The 21,445-nt window shown below is 42.2% G+C and overlaps 1 protein-coding gene across 7 annotated transcripts; it reads left to right on the top strand.

Moving 5' to 3' along the window:
- The first annotated feature begins 4,906 nt into the window (after positions 1-4,906).
- On the top strand, positions 4,907-18,724 carry LOC310939968 (ubiquitin-associated protein 2-like). 7 transcript variants are annotated; one of them, XM_083904858.1, is made up of 30 exons: positions 4,907-5,035; positions 6,759-6,896; positions 7,016-7,093; positions 7,209-7,319; positions 7,497-7,656; positions 7,864-7,941; positions 8,572-8,647; positions 8,866-8,954; positions 9,134-9,186; positions 9,813-9,877; positions 10,036-10,258; positions 10,349-10,607; positions 10,722-10,856; positions 11,599-11,735; positions 12,011-12,249; positions 12,361-12,601; positions 12,724-12,763; positions 12,982-13,111; positions 13,322-13,379; positions 14,045-14,258; positions 14,384-14,475; positions 14,744-14,794; positions 14,930-15,005; positions 15,114-15,314; positions 15,406-15,576; positions 16,324-16,428; positions 16,523-16,627; positions 16,871-16,941; positions 17,109-17,300; positions 17,883-18,724. In XM_083904858.1, the coding sequence occupies exons 2-30, from the start codon at positions 6,801-6,803 to the stop codon at positions 17,976-17,978; spliced, it is 3,642 nt and encodes a 1,213-aa protein (XP_083760984.1). In that variant the 5' UTR covers positions 4,907-5,035; positions 6,759-6,800; the 3' UTR covers positions 17,979-18,724. The 7 variants fall into 7 exon arrangements, with proteins under 7 accessions (XP_083760984.1, XP_083760985.1, XP_083760982.1 ...); XM_083904859.1 differs by having other exon boundaries at positions 10,719-10,856; positions 16,523-16,555; XM_083904856.1 differs by having other exon boundaries at positions 10,719-10,856.
- Positions 18,725-21,445: the final 2,721 nt, after the last annotated feature.

Genomic DNA, 21,445 nt, shown 5'->3' with positions numbered 1-21,445 from the left:
ATCCTCTGGTGCAGCACATGCTCAGTGGGTAGGTATATCTTGTCTTGTCTAGTCCCATCCTCATGCTTGAGGATTCGGAGCCTATGGTAGCTTATTGCTCATACCCGGGTAAGTGGAAAAAAGTCCTTTGTGTCCTTACTATCCCTTATCTGTCTTCGTGTATGTCCACAGAGGCGAGGCCACCTGCTTTGCATACGGCCAGACAGGTGCGGGGAAGACTCACACCATGTTGGGCTCAGCCACGGGGACGCCCGGATTGTATGAACTCGCAGTCCGGGACATCTTCACACACCTGTCCACCTCTCGTGTGCAAAACCAGGTGTACGTCAGTTTCTTTGAGATTTACTGTGGCCACCTGTACGACCTGTTGGACAACAGGAAAAGGTGCGTTTGTTTAAAGAGAACGTGGAAGTATAGTTTGCTGCTTTTTTACGTTTGTATTATGATAGCCACGATTTTGTTATGCGCATTTGTCTGTAGGTTGTTCGCGAGGGAGGACAGAAAGAAAGCGGTTCAAATTGCCGGACTGCGGACGGTCAGGGTGGAGTCGGCCGACTCGCTGCTGGAGGTTCATCCCTTTCTTTAAAATACATCACAGGCCACACTCCAACTGTCTTACTCACCATGGCAGAGGATAGAACATTAATGATGTTTTAATTGATTATTATAGTGATTCTGCAGAATTAAACTTTACTTGCATTGTTTTATTTCTTCAAGCCACAAGACAGTAACATTACCCCGAGTGCAAACCTGTGATCCTGATTCTATTGTCTCATACACATCCTCACAAATGCACCAGGAAATGTGATATAGTGGCTACTTGACCCTCGATCTCTCTCTCATTCTCCCTCTTCATCATCCTGTAATAAAGGTGATTTCACAGGGCATTAAGGAGCGCAAGCAGGGCACGAATGGCGTAAATGCGCTTTCTTCTCGGTCTCATGCCTTGCTTGAAATTCAGCTTAAAGATGCAAACCTCCAGTCAGCTGGCAGGTGAGTCCGACGTGTGCTTTATTGTTATCTTAACTACTGTATTGGTACGCGTACAACACGATTGACTCGAGACGTGTGTCTGTGTGCCTGCAGAATTTGGTTTGTGGACCTTGCAGGAAGTGAGCGGGCGTCAGACACCAAAGATCCAAACAGACAGAGTCGTATCGAGGGAGCTGAGATCAACCAGAGTTTGTTGGCTGTAAGCTCCACATGCACAAATGCTCATACACTCAGAGATCTCACATATAAATCAAAGGCATAATGTATGTAAGTTTTTGTTGTTGTTGTTGTTGGTGTTTTTCAGCTCAAAGAATGTATCCGGACCCTCGATCAAAAGAAGCAACACATACCTTTCAGACAAAGCAAACTTACACAGGTAGTGAGAAATTTCATGTGTCCATTTGCAGTATTTTTATGTCATATAAGTGTTATTTTCATGGATGGTTTTCATTCTTCTCGTTCCAGGTTTTAAAAGACTCGTTTATTGGCGACTCTCTGACGTGCATGATTGCCAACATTTCACCTCGTCATTTAGCGACCGAACACACGCTTAATACACTGAGATATGCTGATCGGTAAGTGTTTGTGTGTAAGTGTGTGTTGAGTTTGGGGTCACTTAGAAATGTCTTCTTTTTTTTTTGTCACAGTGTGAAAGAGTTGACAAAACAGGAATGCCTGAGAGGAGGAAATGTGGCCAAAATACCCTGCCGTAAGAATAACTCCAGCCCCAGCAACAGCAGCAGTTTTAACGCAGCCAACACCCGAAAGGAAATCCCCCCGAAAAAGCAGAAGTTGGTAACGCAAAGAGAAGATTTTAGTCCTGGCAAGAACAGAAGATGGGGAGAAGAAACGAGTGCAGCGGGCAGAAGAGAGACTGGACTTGGACGTATCACACCAGTTAAAGTCTGGGTGGGAATGGGCGATAAGAATCACAGCAGGGAGAAAACGGGTGAAAGGAAAGGTAGAAGAAGAGATAATGGGAGAGGAACTAACAGTCACTCTGGTAATGACCAGAACACCAGGGCAGGCCTGGAACTGGGACAGATAAGAAATGACCAGCCTCTTCTGTACGATGTACGAAGATATTTACCTCAAAGAGAAACAGAGAGACAGCACGTGGACAGGGTCTCAGGTGTGATGTCAAACGGCCATCAGTTTGAAGACGTGGCGGCAGAGGGCGAGGAAGGGTTGAGTTCCACCGAGGAGGACATGGCTGATGGAGTGTGGAGCACTGAGGGCGAAGGAGACCCGCCTCGTTTTCAGTCAACCCACAAGCAAGCTCCAGCAAAACGACCGCTCTCTCGAGCCTGGGAAATGAGCCCAAACAACCTTTCTCCTGAATCAAAACATACCAGATGCATCTCAAACTCTCTGGGCAAACACTGTTCAAGCTCTCCGTCGACCACACAACGACCTCCCTCTCCTTGCATCACACGGATTCGAGCTAAAAGACCAGCTCAACCTCCGAGGAAATCTTCTGAAAACGCAGCATATTCACAGGCTGTTTTACCTCAAAATGAGACCCGTGCAGATGCTCTGCGTTACAGAGCGGTCCCCCTCAGCATGTCTTTGCACCAATTGGACCAACTCCGTCTGCTTGAGAATGGACGGGCGGAGAACGGCAGAGGGGAGGTGAAAAAAGAGATGGTGGGTAAAGTCTTAGAGGACGAAGACGAAGACATTCCTCGGTCCTTTCTGCAGCTGCTCAAAGCAAAGAGCTGCTGCCCTCACACCTCTGACCCTGTGAGTGCTGTTCAGCGCTCAGACACGCGTTGTTCCACACATGGACAAAGAGGTGAGTGTGAGTTTGCTGAGAGTGTGGAACACATATATGTAGTGTTTACAAATGTGATTGTGTATGTTTTTTGTTGTTTTAGGTTGGCCAAAATCTCTCGTGCCTGATGTAAAGCTGTCTCCCCCGAAAGACATGGATTACGCACAGTAAGCATTCAACACAATTCTGTTTATTTTAAAGATATAGAAGATGTAGTTTTTGGACTGTGGGAGGAAGCCGGAGAACCCAGAGAAAACCCACGCATCACACAAGCATCATGCAGAAAGGCCCTTGTTCTGACCAGGTCACATGAATAATATAATAGTCCATATTTTGATTCAAATATCTCTTTTACAACTAACCCGACTTCAGGTGCCGTGTTGTCCAGGCCCACTGGGAGCAGTTTGAGGAGATGAAAGCTCTATGTCATACAGAGGGGACACTTCTGTCCCAGCAACCTAATATGGTCAGAATAAATCTAAACCCGTCACACATTTCTATGTTCTCCAACTACACTAACACGTTTGTCGACCCTCTGCCTTACAGACATTCGGAGAATATGTCCAAAAGCTGGAGGAGATCATGGAGAGAAAGGCTCGGTGTTTCCACAACATGAGAGCTCAGCTGAAGCCGTATCTGAAGCGCAGTCACTCTGACCAAGCACACAACTACTGAAGATATATCGTGACAATCGGATTATACTTGAATAAACAAAGTTAATAAGCTGGAATTTTAACATGACTTCATACACTGAAGAAATGCTGATTATTCAAGACTATCATGACATTAATAGTTGAATACACGAAGGGCATTGAGGGCCTTGCTTTGTTTTGTATGTTTTTAAATCTTGTTACCTTTGTTCAAGAGACTTTGGAGCTCACTGGACAATAGAAAAATATCACTTGGTATGTGTGTCTATGTGTGTGTGATTATTTTTTTTATCTCATGGTGCAGGATTTTAATATTTCCTCTAACTCTCCCTCTTAATATATATGCATACAGTATATTATGAGATGAATGTGTATTGAATTTAGTTATTTGTCAGACAGTTTGTTGACATGTCACATAACTGCGTATACCTGTATGACTGGTATTTAGAAATTAGGTTTGTTTTATTATACTTTGAATGCATGCATTTAAGCTGAACTTGAGACGAGTCTTGGTCGACTAGATACAGTTTTGTCCCAGAATTATACTTTCGTAGTTCTTGGAAAACAAAAATATTTGCTTATTTTTGTGACATAACCTTGACGCCAAGCTCTATCTGGATCGAGGTCGGTCTTCTAAATCAGCTCCCAGAAATGTAAATCAGTGTAAAACAATCATACAGGTGTATTCATTGTTTGTGATGAATTTGATATTTGTCATTTTTGATAGAGCCCAAACGTTTTTAAACTGAATTAAACTTGACTTCTGATCAGATGTGCCATGTTTTGTGAAGTATCTGCTCTGGTTATTCTTTTTTCCATCATCATCACCATTTACTTTCACTCACTTATTGAGTTTTAGGACAATAAGATGTATATTGTAGGAACTATGTGGTTTTCACATTTTCTTTCCCTCAAGCCAGCCATGGTTGCCACGGTAACCTGCACACAGGTCAAAGGAAGGTGAGGGTGGTGTCTGTCTGGGCATAAAAGCCTGCTGTGTGGCTAGTAGGAACATAATTACTGCTACAGAGAGAATAAACGCTGATCAAAGCTGGAGAATAACAAATCAAATGTTTGTGTTAACCAAGGATGGATTATTGAAGGAGCCTGCCAGGGCCAGGGACCTAAGAGCTCAGGGGCCCTGAAGTCACATAACACTGGTTATCATATATAGGGCCCCTCAATCATATTCCATGGGTTGTGTTATGTATTCTGATATTTTATTGGGGCCCCTAAGCAATTAACACGAAATATTATCTAATCTAATTATTGAAGTATTGATATCATCCTTTCGTAATCTTCTGTTTCATTCAAATTCACCTCACTTCTCCCACTTTCCTTTCATATATATTATTTATATCAATAAGTTCTTATGATACAGCCATGGAGACCACGGCGCAGCGCACGCACGTACGCACTCCTGGACGTGAACGCGGACGTCTTGACGGGACAAGCATGGATGTATTATAATACAACCATGGGGACAAGGCGACGAACCACGTGTCCAGCTGCTGGGTTTTTGGTTGGCGGTGTCAGGCCCTCGACGTTGAACAACGGCGCGGTGAGGTCACGTGACAGCATCTGCTGCTGCTGCTGGCTGAGCGAGTCGTGTTAGCAGGTAAAGAAACGAAACAAAAAAAACCAGAGCGGTATACCTTTAAAGCCATTAGAACAACAAAGGCACACTGACGCACGCCCTTAAAAACGCGTTTAAGAGCAACCAATCGTCGAGTACGCGACCATCGTCGTCTTGTTTGGTTTGAAGCTAACTCACTACCCTGCTAGCTAACGAGTGCCGTATCCGGACTGTGGCGCTGTATTGTACGCGGACTGGTTCTTCACACGCCGGGTCAGTTAGCATTTGTAATCGCGGCGTGGTCGAGCCATGCGATTTTCGACTGTCCTTCGACAGACTCGAGCACATTATAGTCCCGAGTATAAAAATATTCGACGTCGGGTGTTGTAAATGCTAATAAAACGCGCAGTGTTAGTTCTTGTCGCACTAGTCCTCCTAACATGCCAGGCTAATCCTGCCGTGCCTCTCGGTTTACACAAAGGCTACATGTTTCTCAGTCGTCACATTTGTTTATTGTTCGGTCATGTCTCGGTTGGGCTACACCGACATCGGTCACACTAGCAGTTAACTTAACTCTTTTCGAGGGAAGTTTGCTAGTATATACACCTTAGGCGATATACATTGTGTGAGTGTTGGTCTAACACGGAACAAAGACGAGCGGTGAGCCATGCTAAAGCTAAGTTAGCTACGCGACCAAAGGCTAGCATACGTGTTTGCTAATGCGGCTCATGTTTCCATTTGTACCGCTCTCCAGAATAATCTGAATTTAAAATAAACAACCCCACGTTTGATTTAGAAAACATAAGATATGTGGTATTACCATTTTAGCAGTTCCGTGTTTTCTAAGAATTCCTTTGTCAGGCGCTACTAATGCTATCAGTCATTGAGTCTGGGGTTGGATGATTTCGAGAAAATATCTAATAGCGATTTTCCGCACTCATAATAATTTGATTGCAGGCGCCACTTTGAAATCCAGTTTCAGTTGAATATTTAATGCGTAATGTAGCTTAAACGCAATGGAGCATTACCACGATATACAGTCGGGATATTAACTACCACCATGTAATATAATAAGACACGAAGGTAAACATGCGAGTTGTTTACAGTTGGTGTTACGTTCTTCAAATCGACATAAAACATTCAACAATCAAAAAGAAAACTGTTACATTGCGTCCTTTGAAATTTGCTTGATGAATTGTTTCACAATTAAGATTTTGGTTTGATAGGAAGACTCTTTGTGGCTCTCTTTTGTTTCCATGCTGACAAGTTGTTGGTTGTCTGACAACTAGTTAGTTAACATAATAAGCCAGTTGGGTGTATGCTCTTGATTTACATTTACACCATGGAACATTGTCAAAAGCCCAGCCTCATTTATTGTTGTTTGTTACCTTTAAACCAGATGCAACATGTCAGTCATCGACGTCACTGATTGAGAAAAGCGTTATATTTGATATTACCCACATTACAGACACTGGTGCATACTTGTAGTTGTTTTTGTGGGAGTCAGGGGTGGGTTGTAAATTGACACTTGGACAGTCCCCTCTTGGCTGGCTAAATTTAACCAGGGAGGTGGAGGCGACAGATGGGGTTATAGTCTTACATGGTATACTTGACAACAGTGAGTCTTGGTCTGCTTATTTAGTATACTGTACTGGCAATGAACATTTAATCAGTATCGTCTTTTCATAGGAATTAAACTCATTGTAACAATTGCATCTGTGGCTGCCCTTTGACTTTGCCCTTCTCCCCTTTTCTTTCTCTCTAGATTTTTCTATTTTGTACATACATTGTTTTGTATATACTGTATATGATGACTTCACTGGTCAGCAATCAAGCCCGGGGAACTCGGGACAGAACGCTGCCCACCACCTCACAAACAACACAGCCACAAAAACAGATACAGGTGGGTTTTCATTCTTGCACATCCAGAGTTCTATTTACATTTATGTTACACTTTAAAGATAAGTTCGATCTATGTCTATATTTTTTTTAATTGTTTCTTGTTAAACTCTTGTCTTCCAGGCCACAGCAGAACAGATCCGCTTGGCCCAAGTGATCTATGACAAAAATGATGCTGACTTTGAAGAAAAAGTCAAACAGGTCATTTGTTTGACACATTTTATCAAATTCATCATCTATATGCCTACTGTCTCGCTGGGACTGTATAATTGCTTTGTTTGTTGACACTGCGTTTTCCTGCTTTGAATGCTCATAGTTGATTGAGGTAACTGGGAAGACTCAAGATGAGTGCATGGTAGCCCTCCATGACTGCAACGAAGATGTAAACAGAGCCATTAATTTTCTGCTGGAGAGCAACTCTGTCACAGTAAGTTTGTACACAAATGTCCACTTCTCATTCATGTTCAAATGGGTTGCTTGTGTTCATGTGTCATATGTTAATTCAGGGGCTGAGCAGCCATTACTTGCAAAATTGACCCAGCGTAATATCAGCGTATGATGCAAATCAGTGTTTCAAACTTGTATCGTTGTTTACCTCCGGCAGACCTCCTGGGAGACTGTGGGGAAGAAGCGTAATCTTGGGAAAGAAGGAGGTACCTCAGAAATAAAGGAGAGCAAGGAGAAGAAAGGAGGAGAGAGGGAGGCCAGTCGTGGACGTGGAGGATCCAGCAGGAGGGGCAGAGGCATCAGCCGAGGCCGTGAAGGTAAGAACAATAACAAAAATATGCTAATGTTGCCATTTTTTCCCCACATTATTCACAATGACTATTTTCATACTTTGTAAAAACAAATTGTTCATGGGATCATCCTTTAAATGTCCCTTTTTTAAAATTAAAAACGCTCAGCTGTCGTTCTCTCAGTTAAATGTCAATAATATTAGTTTTAATGTGCCTGTGTTTGTGTAATTCCAGGTCGGTTAGAAGAGAATGGATTTGAGGTGGCCCCGGGGGAGAGAGGGGGTGACCGTGGACGCAGGGGCCGGGGTAGAGGTGAGCAATACAGAAAATAAGTTATCTTTGCAGATAAAAATTTGAATTATAGTAAAGAAGCAAGTAATCAATCGATTCATCGAGAAAGTAATAGATCCATTTAACCATGCAAATAATTACCTGCAGTCCTAACAAAAGTGTATATACATTTATCCAAATCTTATGTTGTCTAAAATGTCATTGCATATGTTTGGATGGTGTAGCTGGCAAAATCTATTTTTGTCTTCAGGCGTTTAGAACAATGCTGTACTGAACATATGTGGAATGTGCTTAGTCCCTGCAACTGTGTCTGTGTGTGTGATGGGAGATATCATTAACAAATACCAGGATTTATAGGCTTTGTTTATTACAGTAAAATTATTTAAGAATGGTGAAGTTTGTCAAAGCTGTGATTTGAGTCCAATTGTGCTTTAACTTGGGAGAAATATATGCATGTTGGATATTTGATGGCAAACATTGTGCCTTTTGTGTTTTGAGGTGACATTTGTGTTTTGACAGAGCAGATATGGGCAATACATTTTGGTCAGCAACTTTGACTTTAAGTGATCCACTCGGAGGAAACCACTGAGGAGTTAAGCCTGAATAGTAAAAGTCAGTTGAGGTCATCTGGGTATTTTTTTTCCACCTCAGGCGTAGGCGCAGTCGCAGGCGGTCGTGGTAGAGGAAGAGCAGCTGTTGGAAACAGGTTCTCCTCCCAGGGAATGGGGTAAGCGTGTGTAGTGTATGTTGCATACCTGATGTAGGAAGAGCATACAAGCACTGATCTTAAAAGCAAATGTTTTGAATCTATTCTTAGAAAATGTACAGCTTTGATTTCTCATGTCATATCACAAGCAGCAACAACAAAACAATTTTCTTTCATTTTCTCTTCCTCCATTTGGATCACCACCATGTCTCCACCTTTCCTGCCGTCTTATTTTTCAGCACCTTCAATCCCGCTGACTACACCGCAAACTCTGGAGCTCACCAGGAGTCGTGGGATGGAGAGGGCAACAAGTCTGCTGAGGCACCTGGTAGGGGAAGAAAAAAAACAGAAGACAATGTTTTGAATCATAACTTAAGTTTCAGCATAGTCATAAATGTTCAAATAATTAAAACAAAAATACCAAATGAATCACATGTTTAGCTCTCGAGTGTCATTGCTGATAACATGTGAAGAGCATTTATGAACCGCTGTCTTTTTTTTTTTTAGGACCATGGACAGGCAATGTGGAAGATTGGGCTTCGGAAGACTGGAATGAGGATGTAAGACAGCATTTGTAATGATATGAAAGGAATTGTTGCTGTTACTTTTTTCTTAAAAATGTGCAAAAACTTGTCGAAACCATGTCTACTATTATTGGGTTCGAACTTACCAACTCCAGCCACACTGGATCTGTGAAATGCTTGACAGCTGCTGCTGTGTATTGCACAGCTAAGTTTTTATTTAGCTTATCTGCTGTGGAGCTGCTGCTATGTTTTACATAGGGTTTGCACAATTCAAAATAATTGTAAGAATGTACTAAAATACGTAAATACTTTTCTGCAGTAAATTAAATAGCAGAACTGTTTGGGTATGAAGCTATGCATCTGTATTCCTGCAAATATTTCACAGGAAACCATTGTTGTAAAAATAGGTGGATTAAGGAAACAAATGCTTGAATGCTTTTACTTTCAAACGGGTCCAGGATGTGTTGTGACGCATACAACGGATATTTTGAAACTGAGGTGAATGGATCACAATGATAAATGTAGCTTAAATGAAAAGCAAGGCACTCCAGTGTGGTCCTGTGCCTTAAATATATTCACATCTGCATAAAAAGTCAGTTATTTATGCCGTGTTACAATATTCTATCTAATGCCTCTATTTGATTTTAATGTTTTTTTAACAGTTGTCTGAGACCAAAGTATTCACTGCCTCTGCTGCCCTGGGAAATCGCATCACACCTGGACAAAAGTAAGATACTCTGTCTGAAGAATAAATGCTACAAAACTAGGCATTATTTTGTTTGTGAAAAATCAAAAATGGCTTTATATTGAAACATCATCTTATCCGTTTACTCTGATCCCAAGCGTTTCCTAACTCTTGTTTTCCTGACCACTGCTTCTATCCAGTGTGGACCTGGCTAGCCTACTACCAAAGGCTGGAGGAAATACTATGGACTCTGACTTGGGAGTGATGGTCGATGGCCCCTCAGCTGAGGATTTGGGCCAGAGTCTGGTGTTTACCAATTCCCACCACAATGGGCGCACTGCAACACACAGCTATGCACATGCCACAGCCAACAGCTACGCCCATGCCGCCTCTGCTAGCACCACCTATGCACATGCTGCACTGGTACAGACGCATATGCAAACACTTAACGCTTCATCGTCTAACACACTATGATATTGTATTCAGTTCTTGTTTCTCTTGTCACCCTCTTAGTCCTCAGTCCTGGGATCTGGATTTGGTTCTCTGAATGCACCAAAGCCGACATCTGCCTCTGACATCAGGACATCAGAACAGCTCAACGGGCCTCGGCTTGGTCAGAGAGCTAGTCAAACTTTAGCCAGCACCACCAGCAGCAGTAATGTTTCCAAAGAAGTAGGGCCACCTCCAATGCAAAGTCCTGCTCCTGCCTCTTTTCCGTCTTTAGACATCAAGACCCAAAGAGTCGAAAACGGCCCAGTTACTACCCAACAACGTAAGTTTCTCTTTTTTTGGGTGTGGCAAGTTAATATTGAGTAACTGGCAGCAATGCAAGTGGTTAGTGTGCTGCTGTACCATAGTTGTGAGTATTTGTATTTCTCTCCAGTAGAGATGAAGCTTCAGCCGGAACCATCAGCGGTGCTCAGCCAGCTGGCGCAGAGGCAACAACAGTCCACCAATCTACCCACCACAGAGCCTATGAGCATGTCTCAGTCGCATGCGCCACAGGTCCCCACACCACCAGGTAGGAATATTTAACTGACTCATATTGGTTTGAACATCATCATAGCATACAACATGTTAAAATTAATCTTGATTTGTTATTTGCATGTAATTATTGAGATGTTTGCCACTGCAGAGCTGATTCTTGTTCCTCTGGCTTGTGTCTGGACTGAAAAGATTTGAGGAAATTCATTCATATAGCTAACCCAGAACTGGTGATTTCCTACCTGGAAAGTAGTTAGGGTTATGCCAGAAAGCCACAGCTCGCTAGATTTGTCTCTAGTCGCTTTTTTTAGTAGGTTTGTATAGTTTCTAAATATAGCGACAAAGTCTCCAAGTTGTCCACAGTGTTTAGTTTGCTTTATGATAACTTTTATTGCCTTCGTTTCAGTTTCTTTGTTTAGTTCATTCCGTCATTGCTGCATTTATGTGGAGCGCTGTCTTCTCCTTTTTGGTGTAGCTTTACAGCGCCACTTACAGGCCTGGCATGTGTACTACAGCACTTTGAGTCATTGTGGGGGTCTCCCCTTGGATGGAGACATTTCCTGAAACAATGCTGGGTTTACGGGAAACTTTTTCCTTTTCCATGTGAATAGAGCCTTTTTTTTACAAATTTACAGCTAATAATATAGTTTCAGAAAATTGAACTTTCTTTGCTGAAGAAATTAACTCTGTACGATCGTGGTAATCTCTCCATGTCTTGACATTTATTTTTTTTGGTAATAGTCACATGAATGGGCCTCTCATCCTTTAATGCCCTTTAGGTCATGAGTCCTCCCTCCCACCAGTGAGAGATGGACCTTCTCCTGGAGTGAAGCTGCCAGGCATGGAACCTTGTATGATGGAAGCCCCTCAGCGGCAGCTAAAAACACAGAGACGCAGAGTACCTCCTCTCTCAAAGGTTAGCGTTTTATCTGACAAAACTGTTTAAACTTAATTTCATTTATTTTTTTTGTAATTGCAAGACATGAAATGGAACTAAAATGCTAATTTTAATTGGCCAAATGTAATTTATCCAAACTTCCTACTCAAGTAATAATTGAGCAGTTGAAAGAACTGTTTTTGTCTGACCTCTACGGTAACCTTTAACTGAAAACATTTTACATGAACGGATAAAAAATACAGTGTTAAGATATATTTCCTTGGTTCAACTTAAAATCCCTGTATCTACCTCAGATCCCATCGTCAGCAGTGGAGATGCCGGGCTCGGCAGACATGTCTGGCCTGAATGTTCAGTTTGGAGCTCTTGACTTTGGCTCTGAGGCTGGTAGTGGAACAGTGGACATGGCCCAGGTGGAGTTGCCCAGAGAACAAGCCCCCACTCAAGCCCCAGCTCCAGCACCCATTTCAGTCCCTTCTGTTGTTCCCACACAGCAATCACAAAGCAGCCTGTTCTCAAAGCCAGGATCTGTGAGGTGTGTGCATTTAGTGCTCGAGATTTGTCTGTAAATGTGTGTATCTGTTACAGCTAGAAACTGCTTGTGCCGCATTATCATTGCGTCTTTCCTCATCTTCCCTTCTCTTAGTGAACACATGAGTAGTTTGCCCAGCTTACCCCCAGACTCTGGCTTCCCCTCACCATCTCTGGGTTTGCCCAGCGCTACACCCTCACCCTCTCTGGGTCTTCCCAGTGCAGCTGCTCCTCCGTCCTCTGTGTCCCCTGCCACAGTCAGCCGTGTGGACAACAGTGGTCAAAGGCCCATGCCACCTCATCTTGGATACTCGCAGAGCAAAGATGTCACATCGGTTGCCGGTGGACAGCTCACGGTGAGGATGAATCTCTTTCTGTTTGCCTCAGGCTCCCAGAATAAGAGAAAGATGTTTTTTTTTTCTGTTGACAAAAAGCGGAACAACAAAACTAAATCCTATATATGTTCTATCCTTTGTAGAATGGCTACAGTGGAATGAAGGCACATAACACGCAGGACAGTAAGTACACTCAGCACTGGAGTGGCCAGTGAAACATAATACATTGAATATTGATTATTAAATGCATCTGGTAGGAAGCAGAGATTATCCTCAGTGAGTTGATGAGACTTGATAAAGATCGGGATACAATGCCCGCCTTTGTGTTTTACGTTTGTTTCCATTCTCATGCAGTTTCTTTGTATGAATTAAAAAAAATCTTTGTTTTGTTTTTGAATCAGCCACATCATCGTCGTCTAGAACTGTGAAAACGGAGTCTCCTGTCATGATGAGCGACAGTGGCCCTATTCATCACATCCCTTCCCCTGCGGTCACACCTTCACACACGACCCCCATCCCCACGCTCAGCAGGTAAACAAAAGGGTCACACTCACTGGAGTGTTTTTGCATTCCTCTATTTGTGTTTGAGATGATGATGTTTTCAAGCACATATCCTAATTTTGTTATGTGGACATATCGTTGACTGAATCTCTAAATCTTGCTGCCAATGCCTTATGTGCTGCTTTGGGTGTCATCAGATTTCAGCAGACTGACAGAATCACATTTCTCTGTTTTTTTTAGTCACGTGACCACCGCTCACTCGACTGGATTGGCCCTTGCCACAAGCTCCTCCTTAACGGTAAGTCCGTGGTCACGCAATACAGGCTGCATTATAGTTTTTTAAGTCTGATACAACATATACAGAAAATAGAGTTTAAAACAATGTGACACTATATACAAAATCTACAATATAGTGTTCATTTGGATCTAAAGCTATAATTGTATGATGTTAATGCATTAAAATTAATGGCAGTTAACTGCGTCAACATTAAAACACGTTCATGCCTGATGCATTTCCATGACAACTGACTGAAAAAAGACGCACGTGACATGTTTACAGGACTCCGATTCTTTAAACGAGTCTCTTAAGTCGCGCTTAACTTTCAGTTCGACTGTAGGCGTGCTTACTGGTGTCGCATGCCTCTTTTTCCGGTCAGTCGTCATGGAAACATGTCATGCATTAACGTTGACGCCGTTAACGTAAGTTTTTTTTTTTTAATTTATAGCATGTATTTTCATTGAATTGTGGAGTCTAATTACCGTTTGCTCAAACTTTACCACCATTTTGTTAAATTGCTTTTAGGTCCTTGCTACATGTGTCTGTACATGTTACATTTATCACCGTGTACAGACATGTGCATGTGTTGCATTTTGCACCACGTACATATGTCTATACACTGTTCGAAATAGAGACAGACGCCCCATGTGTCCCACACTCTCTTATTACTCCTCTTGTGCCATCAGATAAATAACGAAGAGTGCAGCGGCAACCTCCATGCTTTTTCATCGTCATCCAATCAAGTCATCAATCCCGGTCCATCTGCCCCACTGGCTGTGAGCAACTCAACCATCAATGGTCATCATCCATCTGGAGCACCAGGACTAACTCCTAATGGCACAAACCTCACACATTCTGCTTCAGGCAGCCGCACAGCACAACTGCTCACCAACACCTCCGGTATGTTCCTAGTCATCACTTTGTTGTTTCCTAAACCTAATAAGGATATTTTGATACACAACTTTGTTAATCTTAATGCATACAAATGACATACTTATCCTACCTTTTATTTCTGCTTTCCACAGGTAAAGCTCCTCCAAATTTGGCTCAAGGAGTTCCACCTCTCCTGGCAAACCAGTACATCATGGGCCCTGGTGGCTTGCTCCCTGCATACCCGGTAATTATACACTTTTCCTAATCATTTAATTTCTCAAAGAAAATTGTCTTAGGAAAAGTGACTAAGCTACACTTAGTGTTTAAGCATCTTCAGCCCTGCATTAATTATGGCAGTGAGTTCACTCTATGGAGGTTTTAATGCCTTGTTATTTTGGGCTGAACAATGTTATCATTTTCAAATAATAATCCTAATGGGTAGGAATTTTGGAGAACCTCAAATGTTACCAAAATAATCACCCAGTTTTTCCTCAATATCCTTCTTTCAACAGCAGATCTATGGATATGAGGACTTGCAAATGCTGCAATCTCGCCTTCCTATGGTGAGTCTTGTATTTATACAGTTCTGCATGTCTCTGCTGCATATGAATTTGGTTCTATGTTCAACATTGACCATAACATATTGACATCCTGAGCAAAGAAAGTAGCTGTCTAATCTATATTTCTTTTCTGAATAGGACTATTATGGTTTAACATTCCCTGGTACTACAGCTGCTATGCCTGGAAGAGACATGGCCAATAATCCATATTCTGGTCAGTCGGATTTCATGTTGAATTTCTGAATATTTTTGATCTTGAATTATTATTGTAATGGCTTTGTTGAAGACATAACAGTCTTTTCTTCCAATATTTCCTGTACAGGTGAGGCAACAAAGTTTGGTCGAAATGACTCCTCACCTCCGGCTCCACAGACGAGCCTGTCTTCAGCTGGGGTGCAGTCACAGCAGCAGCAGGCACCTCAGGCAGGATCACAGGGTCAGGGCGCGGGTCAGAACCAGGGTCAGCAGGCACAGAACCAGGCTTTTCTGAACCCCCCTCTGCCTCCTGGCTATGGATACACTGGTAAAGAATACCCTTTTTCTTTATTTTAATGTTAATATTGATACATATTGTTCTTTGCTCATACGTTTTTCTCTAAATGTTTATCCGACAGGTTTGCCGTACTATGCTGGTATGCCTGGGGTTCCTTCAGCCTTCCAGTATGGCCCCACTGTGTTTGTGCCTCCTGCTTCAGCTAAACAACCTGCGATGGGTCTTGCCAACCCATCCAATCAGTTCCACCAACAGCATCAGCCCAGTTATGGACAGCATGCGTATGGCGCCGGTAAGATTAAGACTAAACAAGAGCGCTGTTTCTTTCACTGCTCTGATTTTTGTTTTCATATGAATTATACTGCATTTTCTACAGATTCAATTATATGTATTTTTTACATTTTAAACATGTAATTTGTTATGTCTACTTCTTTTGAGGTATGGGTTTGAGCCTGTGTTTTGAACTATGACAACATGGGTTTGTCCTAACTGATTGCTTACTAATAATCAGCCTGTGATTGTTGGTTATGTAATGAGGTTTAATGTAGCCGCCCTCCAAGTTACTGTCTGGACTCACAGAATATGTTATTATCCAATAATACTGGTGTTTCATCAATGGTCTGGCCAGCTGGATTTTACAAGTACATGTATTGTGAGAGAGGCAGTCTGTGCATATGAAGGATTGATTTGAAATGAGATGTATAGAGGAAAGATGAGACATCCAACGTCCTATTTTACATGTACATGAAATGCTGCATGTGTTTGGAGACGGGCTTGTGTGTGTATTTTGCTTGTGCTGCATGCATAGCTCAAACCCCCTGCTGAAGTTGGACACGGCTCAATATAGACACAGCTGCCATTTTAGTCAGGTTACCTTACTGCCTCTCTCCTCCTATGCCCCCCCTTCCCTACCATACTCTTTCCTTTTGCTCTTCACCTCATCTGTTCCCCATCCTTTTCTTGCTACCCCCTCCCTCTCTGCTCATTCTGCCTCCTCTTCCTCCTCTGTACTACTTTCTTCCTCCTCCACCTCCTTCAGCCTTTGATGACCTGTCACAAGCCCACGCTGGGGAGTACAGTAAGGGAGGGTACGGAGGCTCTGCCCAGTCACAGGCCAAGTCAGCGGGCAGCGGCCCAGGGAAAGGTACACTCACAACACATGTGTGCACAAAATAAACATGCACAAAGTAGCTGGGGGCGCTTTCCTGTGGGAAAAATGGATGTATTCACAATTGCAGATGATTCTACTGTCGAGAGTGTTCTGGACAGAGGTGTGTATATGCAAGTGTGTGATTGCACTTTGATGTGCAAATTTTACGACTCGTGCCAAAGGGGTGAAAAAAGTGAGAAACATGCCTCAGCACCTCCTCACTTAATATGCTTCTCCCTACTGGCTGCCCCCCCTTTTACTAACCGTGGAAAAAACGACATTCAGTGCCTGATATTTATTCATCAACATATTTTTTTCTTTCCCCCCTAACTCCTTGATTTCCCCACTCTTTATCATTTTCCTTTTTTGTTTTCTCTCCATCCCCCTTAATTCCCACTCTTTGTTCCCCTTCTCCTCCTCCTCACTCTCCCCTCAGCACCAGGACTGTCTGGGTCAGGTACCAGTGGAGTACCTGACATGGGAGGTTCAATCTACAGCAAAACACAGGTGAGAGACATGCTTCTGCTTTTAAGACGTGAACTCAAGCACATCATCTTGAGTTACACAGTGACTTAAGTTACATGTGTTTTAAATCTACCGAATGTTTTATTTTACGTTATTTTTAAACTACAGTACTAGCGTGTTCTCACTTTCATCTTCTTGGTTCTCTGCAGTCATTCGACAAACAAGGCTTCCACACAGGGACACCTCCTCCCTTCAGCCTGCCTTCAGCACTTGGGGGAACAGGGCCCCTGAACCCTGGGGGTGCTCCAGGCTACGCCCCTGCTCCCTTCTTGCACATCCTGCCACCACATCAACAGCCCCACTCCCAGCTGCTGCACCACCACCTGGCACAGGAGGGACAGGTAAACGCAAGTTTATTTTCAAGCATCCTCGCAAAGTAAATTTAGGATTCTGTACTTTTTTTTTTATCAAGAGCCTTGCACATGCTGAGCTCTATATAGGAAAAACGTACTGTAGTGACAAAAATACGATTTGAAAATTTCTATTGTCAATCAGAATTTAGTGACCACACAGCCCTAAAAAGTCAGATCGAGTCATCGAAAGGGGGAAAAAAATCAGTCACTTCAACCTGGTAATCTGAACATTGCCTTTGTACAAGGACTGACTGTGAGTCACTGTAGCATCTGTTGAGCCTTCAATCCATCATGACAGGATCAGTGTGTTAACTTCACACTGTCTAGCAGACATCCATTCACTCTCTCTTTAGACTGCAAGCTATTGATGCTATTGATTTTCCTTGTGTTCCTTAACCTCTGGAGGCTCAGCCTCTTTGTCACTTGTCGTCTGTCTCAGTATGTCCAATGGTCACTCAAATAATGGGACCAGAAAATGCATTTTAAAAAAAAAACTCTTGGAGATATGCTGCCGTACATCTGTTTTTCTTTTGTACATGACTGAAAAAAGTCACTTCTTGCTCTCTGCAGGGTGGTCCTGGACAGCGCAATCAGTCCAGCAGCATGCAGCAGAAACCCCAAGGCAGCAAGTCCAGCTATGGCAGCTCCCCCTACTGGGCCAACTGAGGAATGTTACCCCCCCTCCTCCTCCTAAAGGCTGTGTGTACAACCTAGCGCGCGTGTGTAAAGCTAAAACAAAAAGGCAAATTGAAAGACACACTACCCTCACAATGAGCAACGTTGGGCCCGTTGGCCTCGCTCCCCCCACCTCCACAAGTCCTCTTAAGTCTTTTTGGGTTCTCTCTTTTACGCCCTTTTCAAAATTGGTTGTACATGTAAGATATTTATGTATGTATTTATATATATATATACTGTATATGTAATAGTAGAGCATAAAATGTGGCATTTTATTTTTGAAGGACTTTTTTTGTTTACTTTTTTCAAAACTGCAGGAAAAGATGTTACATTAATACAGAAATGAGATTGTGATGATGGGGTCAGAGAGTGAGCGAAAAAGATAAACGATCAAAAACCTCCTGGAAGAAACCAGAAAAGGGAAAAGGAGAGGGCTATAGCACTGATTGCATATGAGGACATTTGAGGTGGGGGTGGGGTTTATATATTAACTAACTGCATCCTTTTTTCTTTTTTGATACATAACGTCTTGAATGAGCAGCTCATTCCCCAAACTACATTTTGTAGCTTCCCGTCTTTCCTCTCCTGTCTCCCTTGTGGAGGGGCTGCCTACTCTCCTTGAGTCAACTCCCCCCTTCTTAAGAAAAACAAGACTTGTCCATCCAAATTTTATATTTTAATTTAATTTTAATCCTCCTTTCCTGTGAAATAAAAGTTCTGAGCAGTTGGAGCTATGACTTTGAGTGTCTGTGTATTTGTGTGTGTGTGTGTGTGTGTCTGTGTATATGTGTATATATATATATAGAGTTCTTCTCTCTTAAGGCAAAGTTAAAAGTGAACTAATTATAAATTGTTCAGTGTCTCATATGGCAAATATATATGCATTAAAGTCTACATTTTAACTCTAAGTCAACTGTGGTTGCATAGAAAATACAGTTCTAAATTTTACATCAGGAGTTGCAGACCAAACGAATCAAATGATGGTTCAGCTGTATATTATTTGTATCTTACAATTCTGATTTAATAGATAACCCTTGTTATCTTTTGATATAATAGTATTTTCTGAGTATTTTTTACGAGTCTCTTCTATAAATTTTTGGTTTTAATTTCTTTGGTCTGATTTCCCAGAAGAAATCCAGTGAATTGAGCATTTTTTAGTGAAGTGCAGTTTCACTGCGTCTTAAGCCAGTCGGCCATATGGTGGCTCTGCTTGAGTGAGACATGGGTGGCTCACTGATTACAGCCAATCTTTCATACGTACACCTTGTTTTTCCATGGCATGCCTTCTCTGAGATTCTAATAATCATATAGTCAAAGTCACAACATATTTAGTTTTGTTTATGCTGTACATCGGCACAATGACCATGCATTGTTGCATTGTACAGATTTTTTTTAAATTTTAAATGTATGGAAAATTACAGTAGATCAGGAATTAATTTCTTAAGCAGTTGTCAAATTGAGTCAGAAATAGTTTCTTTCTAATCCTTATGTTGATGACATCTGATCAAAATGTCATAACCCTTTATGTTGTCTTATAAGTTACCACCAGATGGCAGTATAGATCTGTATGTAAATATTCTGAGAATAGATGATGTCTTGTAAGAAATACATGTTTTTATTATTTTTTTGTCCTTCCAAAACACAAATACTGATAAAATAAAATACAGTATACTAACAAGTGTGTTCATATTTAATGTATTCATATATTCACTTGATTTATTCAGGGGTGGGGGTGCAGAGGGGAGAGAGGATGGAAAGTTGTTGGTGAGTGGCAGGTGCTATTGTGGCCTAAGTGCAAGGAGCCTACAGCGACAAGGTCGAGGGTCAAAGTGAAGTTGAAAGGTCAACGTTTGCTCCCAGGGAGCCCACCCAGTCTGAGGTGGGAGGAGGTGTGGGGGGGGGGGTCCATGGAGAAAAGGCAAGAGGCCATCGTGGAGTTTAATAGGTGCATCAGAGAAGGCTGTAAAGCAGCGTTGGGACTCGCAGAGGGGTCACTGGATATTTTTGGGGACATTTTTTATTTTTTTTTTCAAACATGGGGATTAGGTTAATTGGACACTAAATTGATCCTAGGTGTGAATTTGTGAGAGTTGGCCCAGGGTGAACCTCGTCTTTCCCCCTGTGTCATGTGGGAGTGGCTCCAGCTCCTCCTGCGACCATTAAGAGGACAAAGTGGTTGTGAATGAATGAATGAACATACAATAAGGCAGTGATTCATTGAGTGACCTTATATCTATCGAAAGGAGCCACTTTATCTATTTAAAATAGCATTAGATGTCGAAATAAATGGCAGTAAACAGTCAGAAACGTTATTCGGAGTCTCGATTTAAATTGAGAATTGAGTTGTGATTGATCCATCTCCACCTAATCATTTTGATAATGTCTTATTCAGGCTATGACCTCCGTACATCTTCAGAAAATGCAATAATTGAAAAAAAAAAAAACCAACATACTTTTTGAGTTACTCACAGACAGAAAAACGTCAACTCTTTGGAGGTAATGACTGCAGTGTCTTGGACGCAGACAGACAAATCAGATGGATCTAGAAAGAAAAGAGAAGCAAATGCGGTAGGCCATCACTGTCGATATACTTAAAGGTTCTAATGTAGATTAAATAATTTTCTGCATTTTTTCGATTTGTTTTAATTGTTGTTTTTCTTCACCCCAGAATGAGCCTTTTCTATGACATCAAGGACAAAAACAATAAGTTCTCCAACACACTTGGAAGGAAAGGTGAAAATGTCACACACTGTACCTTTAAAGACACACACACACTGAGGAGAAGCGATGTTAGATGGGGTGAGTACGTCTGCCAAGGAGGTGATGGTTTTGGCCTCACTTAGTCAAACGTGTCCATCTGTGAGCAACTCAAAAAGTGAAAGACAGATCTGTTGCTTTAATAAAACCTCTGTCTTTGTGGGTCAAAGAGAACCATGTAGGAGGTTCTCCGGTCTTGATATTGAATGAACAAATTAGCAGTGCTCTTGGTTAACAAAGCTCAGTTTTTCTATTTGGGGCTCAACATTCCATTTGTGTTATATCACGGCGGTTATGTGCATTTTTTTTTTCTTCCTCTAATTCGTGTTTGGCCTATACGATGCTCCCGTTCAGTCCCCCGTTGAAGAGCTTCAGGAATGCCCCCTTTAAAGTGTTTGTTGACATTCGCTCTCACACATGTTGACAAAGACGTTTTGTTGGGGTTCACTCGGTTCACTCCGTGGAGAAACTCGGGGAGCTCTGAGGCTGTCATGCAGGATATCGCGACAGCTTAGGCCTGAATGGAAGCTGGGGGCCCCCGCTGCTCCAGGCGACCCCGTGACCTGGATACTTGATGTGGATACTCAAATAAATTTCTGCTGTATTTTCTTCCCGTCTCCCTTTTTTTTCCTCCTCCCCGTAAATTGCAAGCCCTTCTAAAAAAAAAACCCAGTTGAATAGAGAATGATCACTGGGTGTTT

This window comes from Microchirus variegatus (genome assembly GCF_963457635.1).
Source record: "Microchirus variegatus genome assembly, chromosome: 18".
NCBI classification, from domain to species: Eukaryota; Metazoa; Chordata; class Actinopteri; order Pleuronectiformes; family Soleidae; genus Microchirus; species Microchirus variegatus.
Note: the sequence above shows the minus strand (reverse complement) of the source record. Positions and strands in the feature narration are given on the sequence as shown.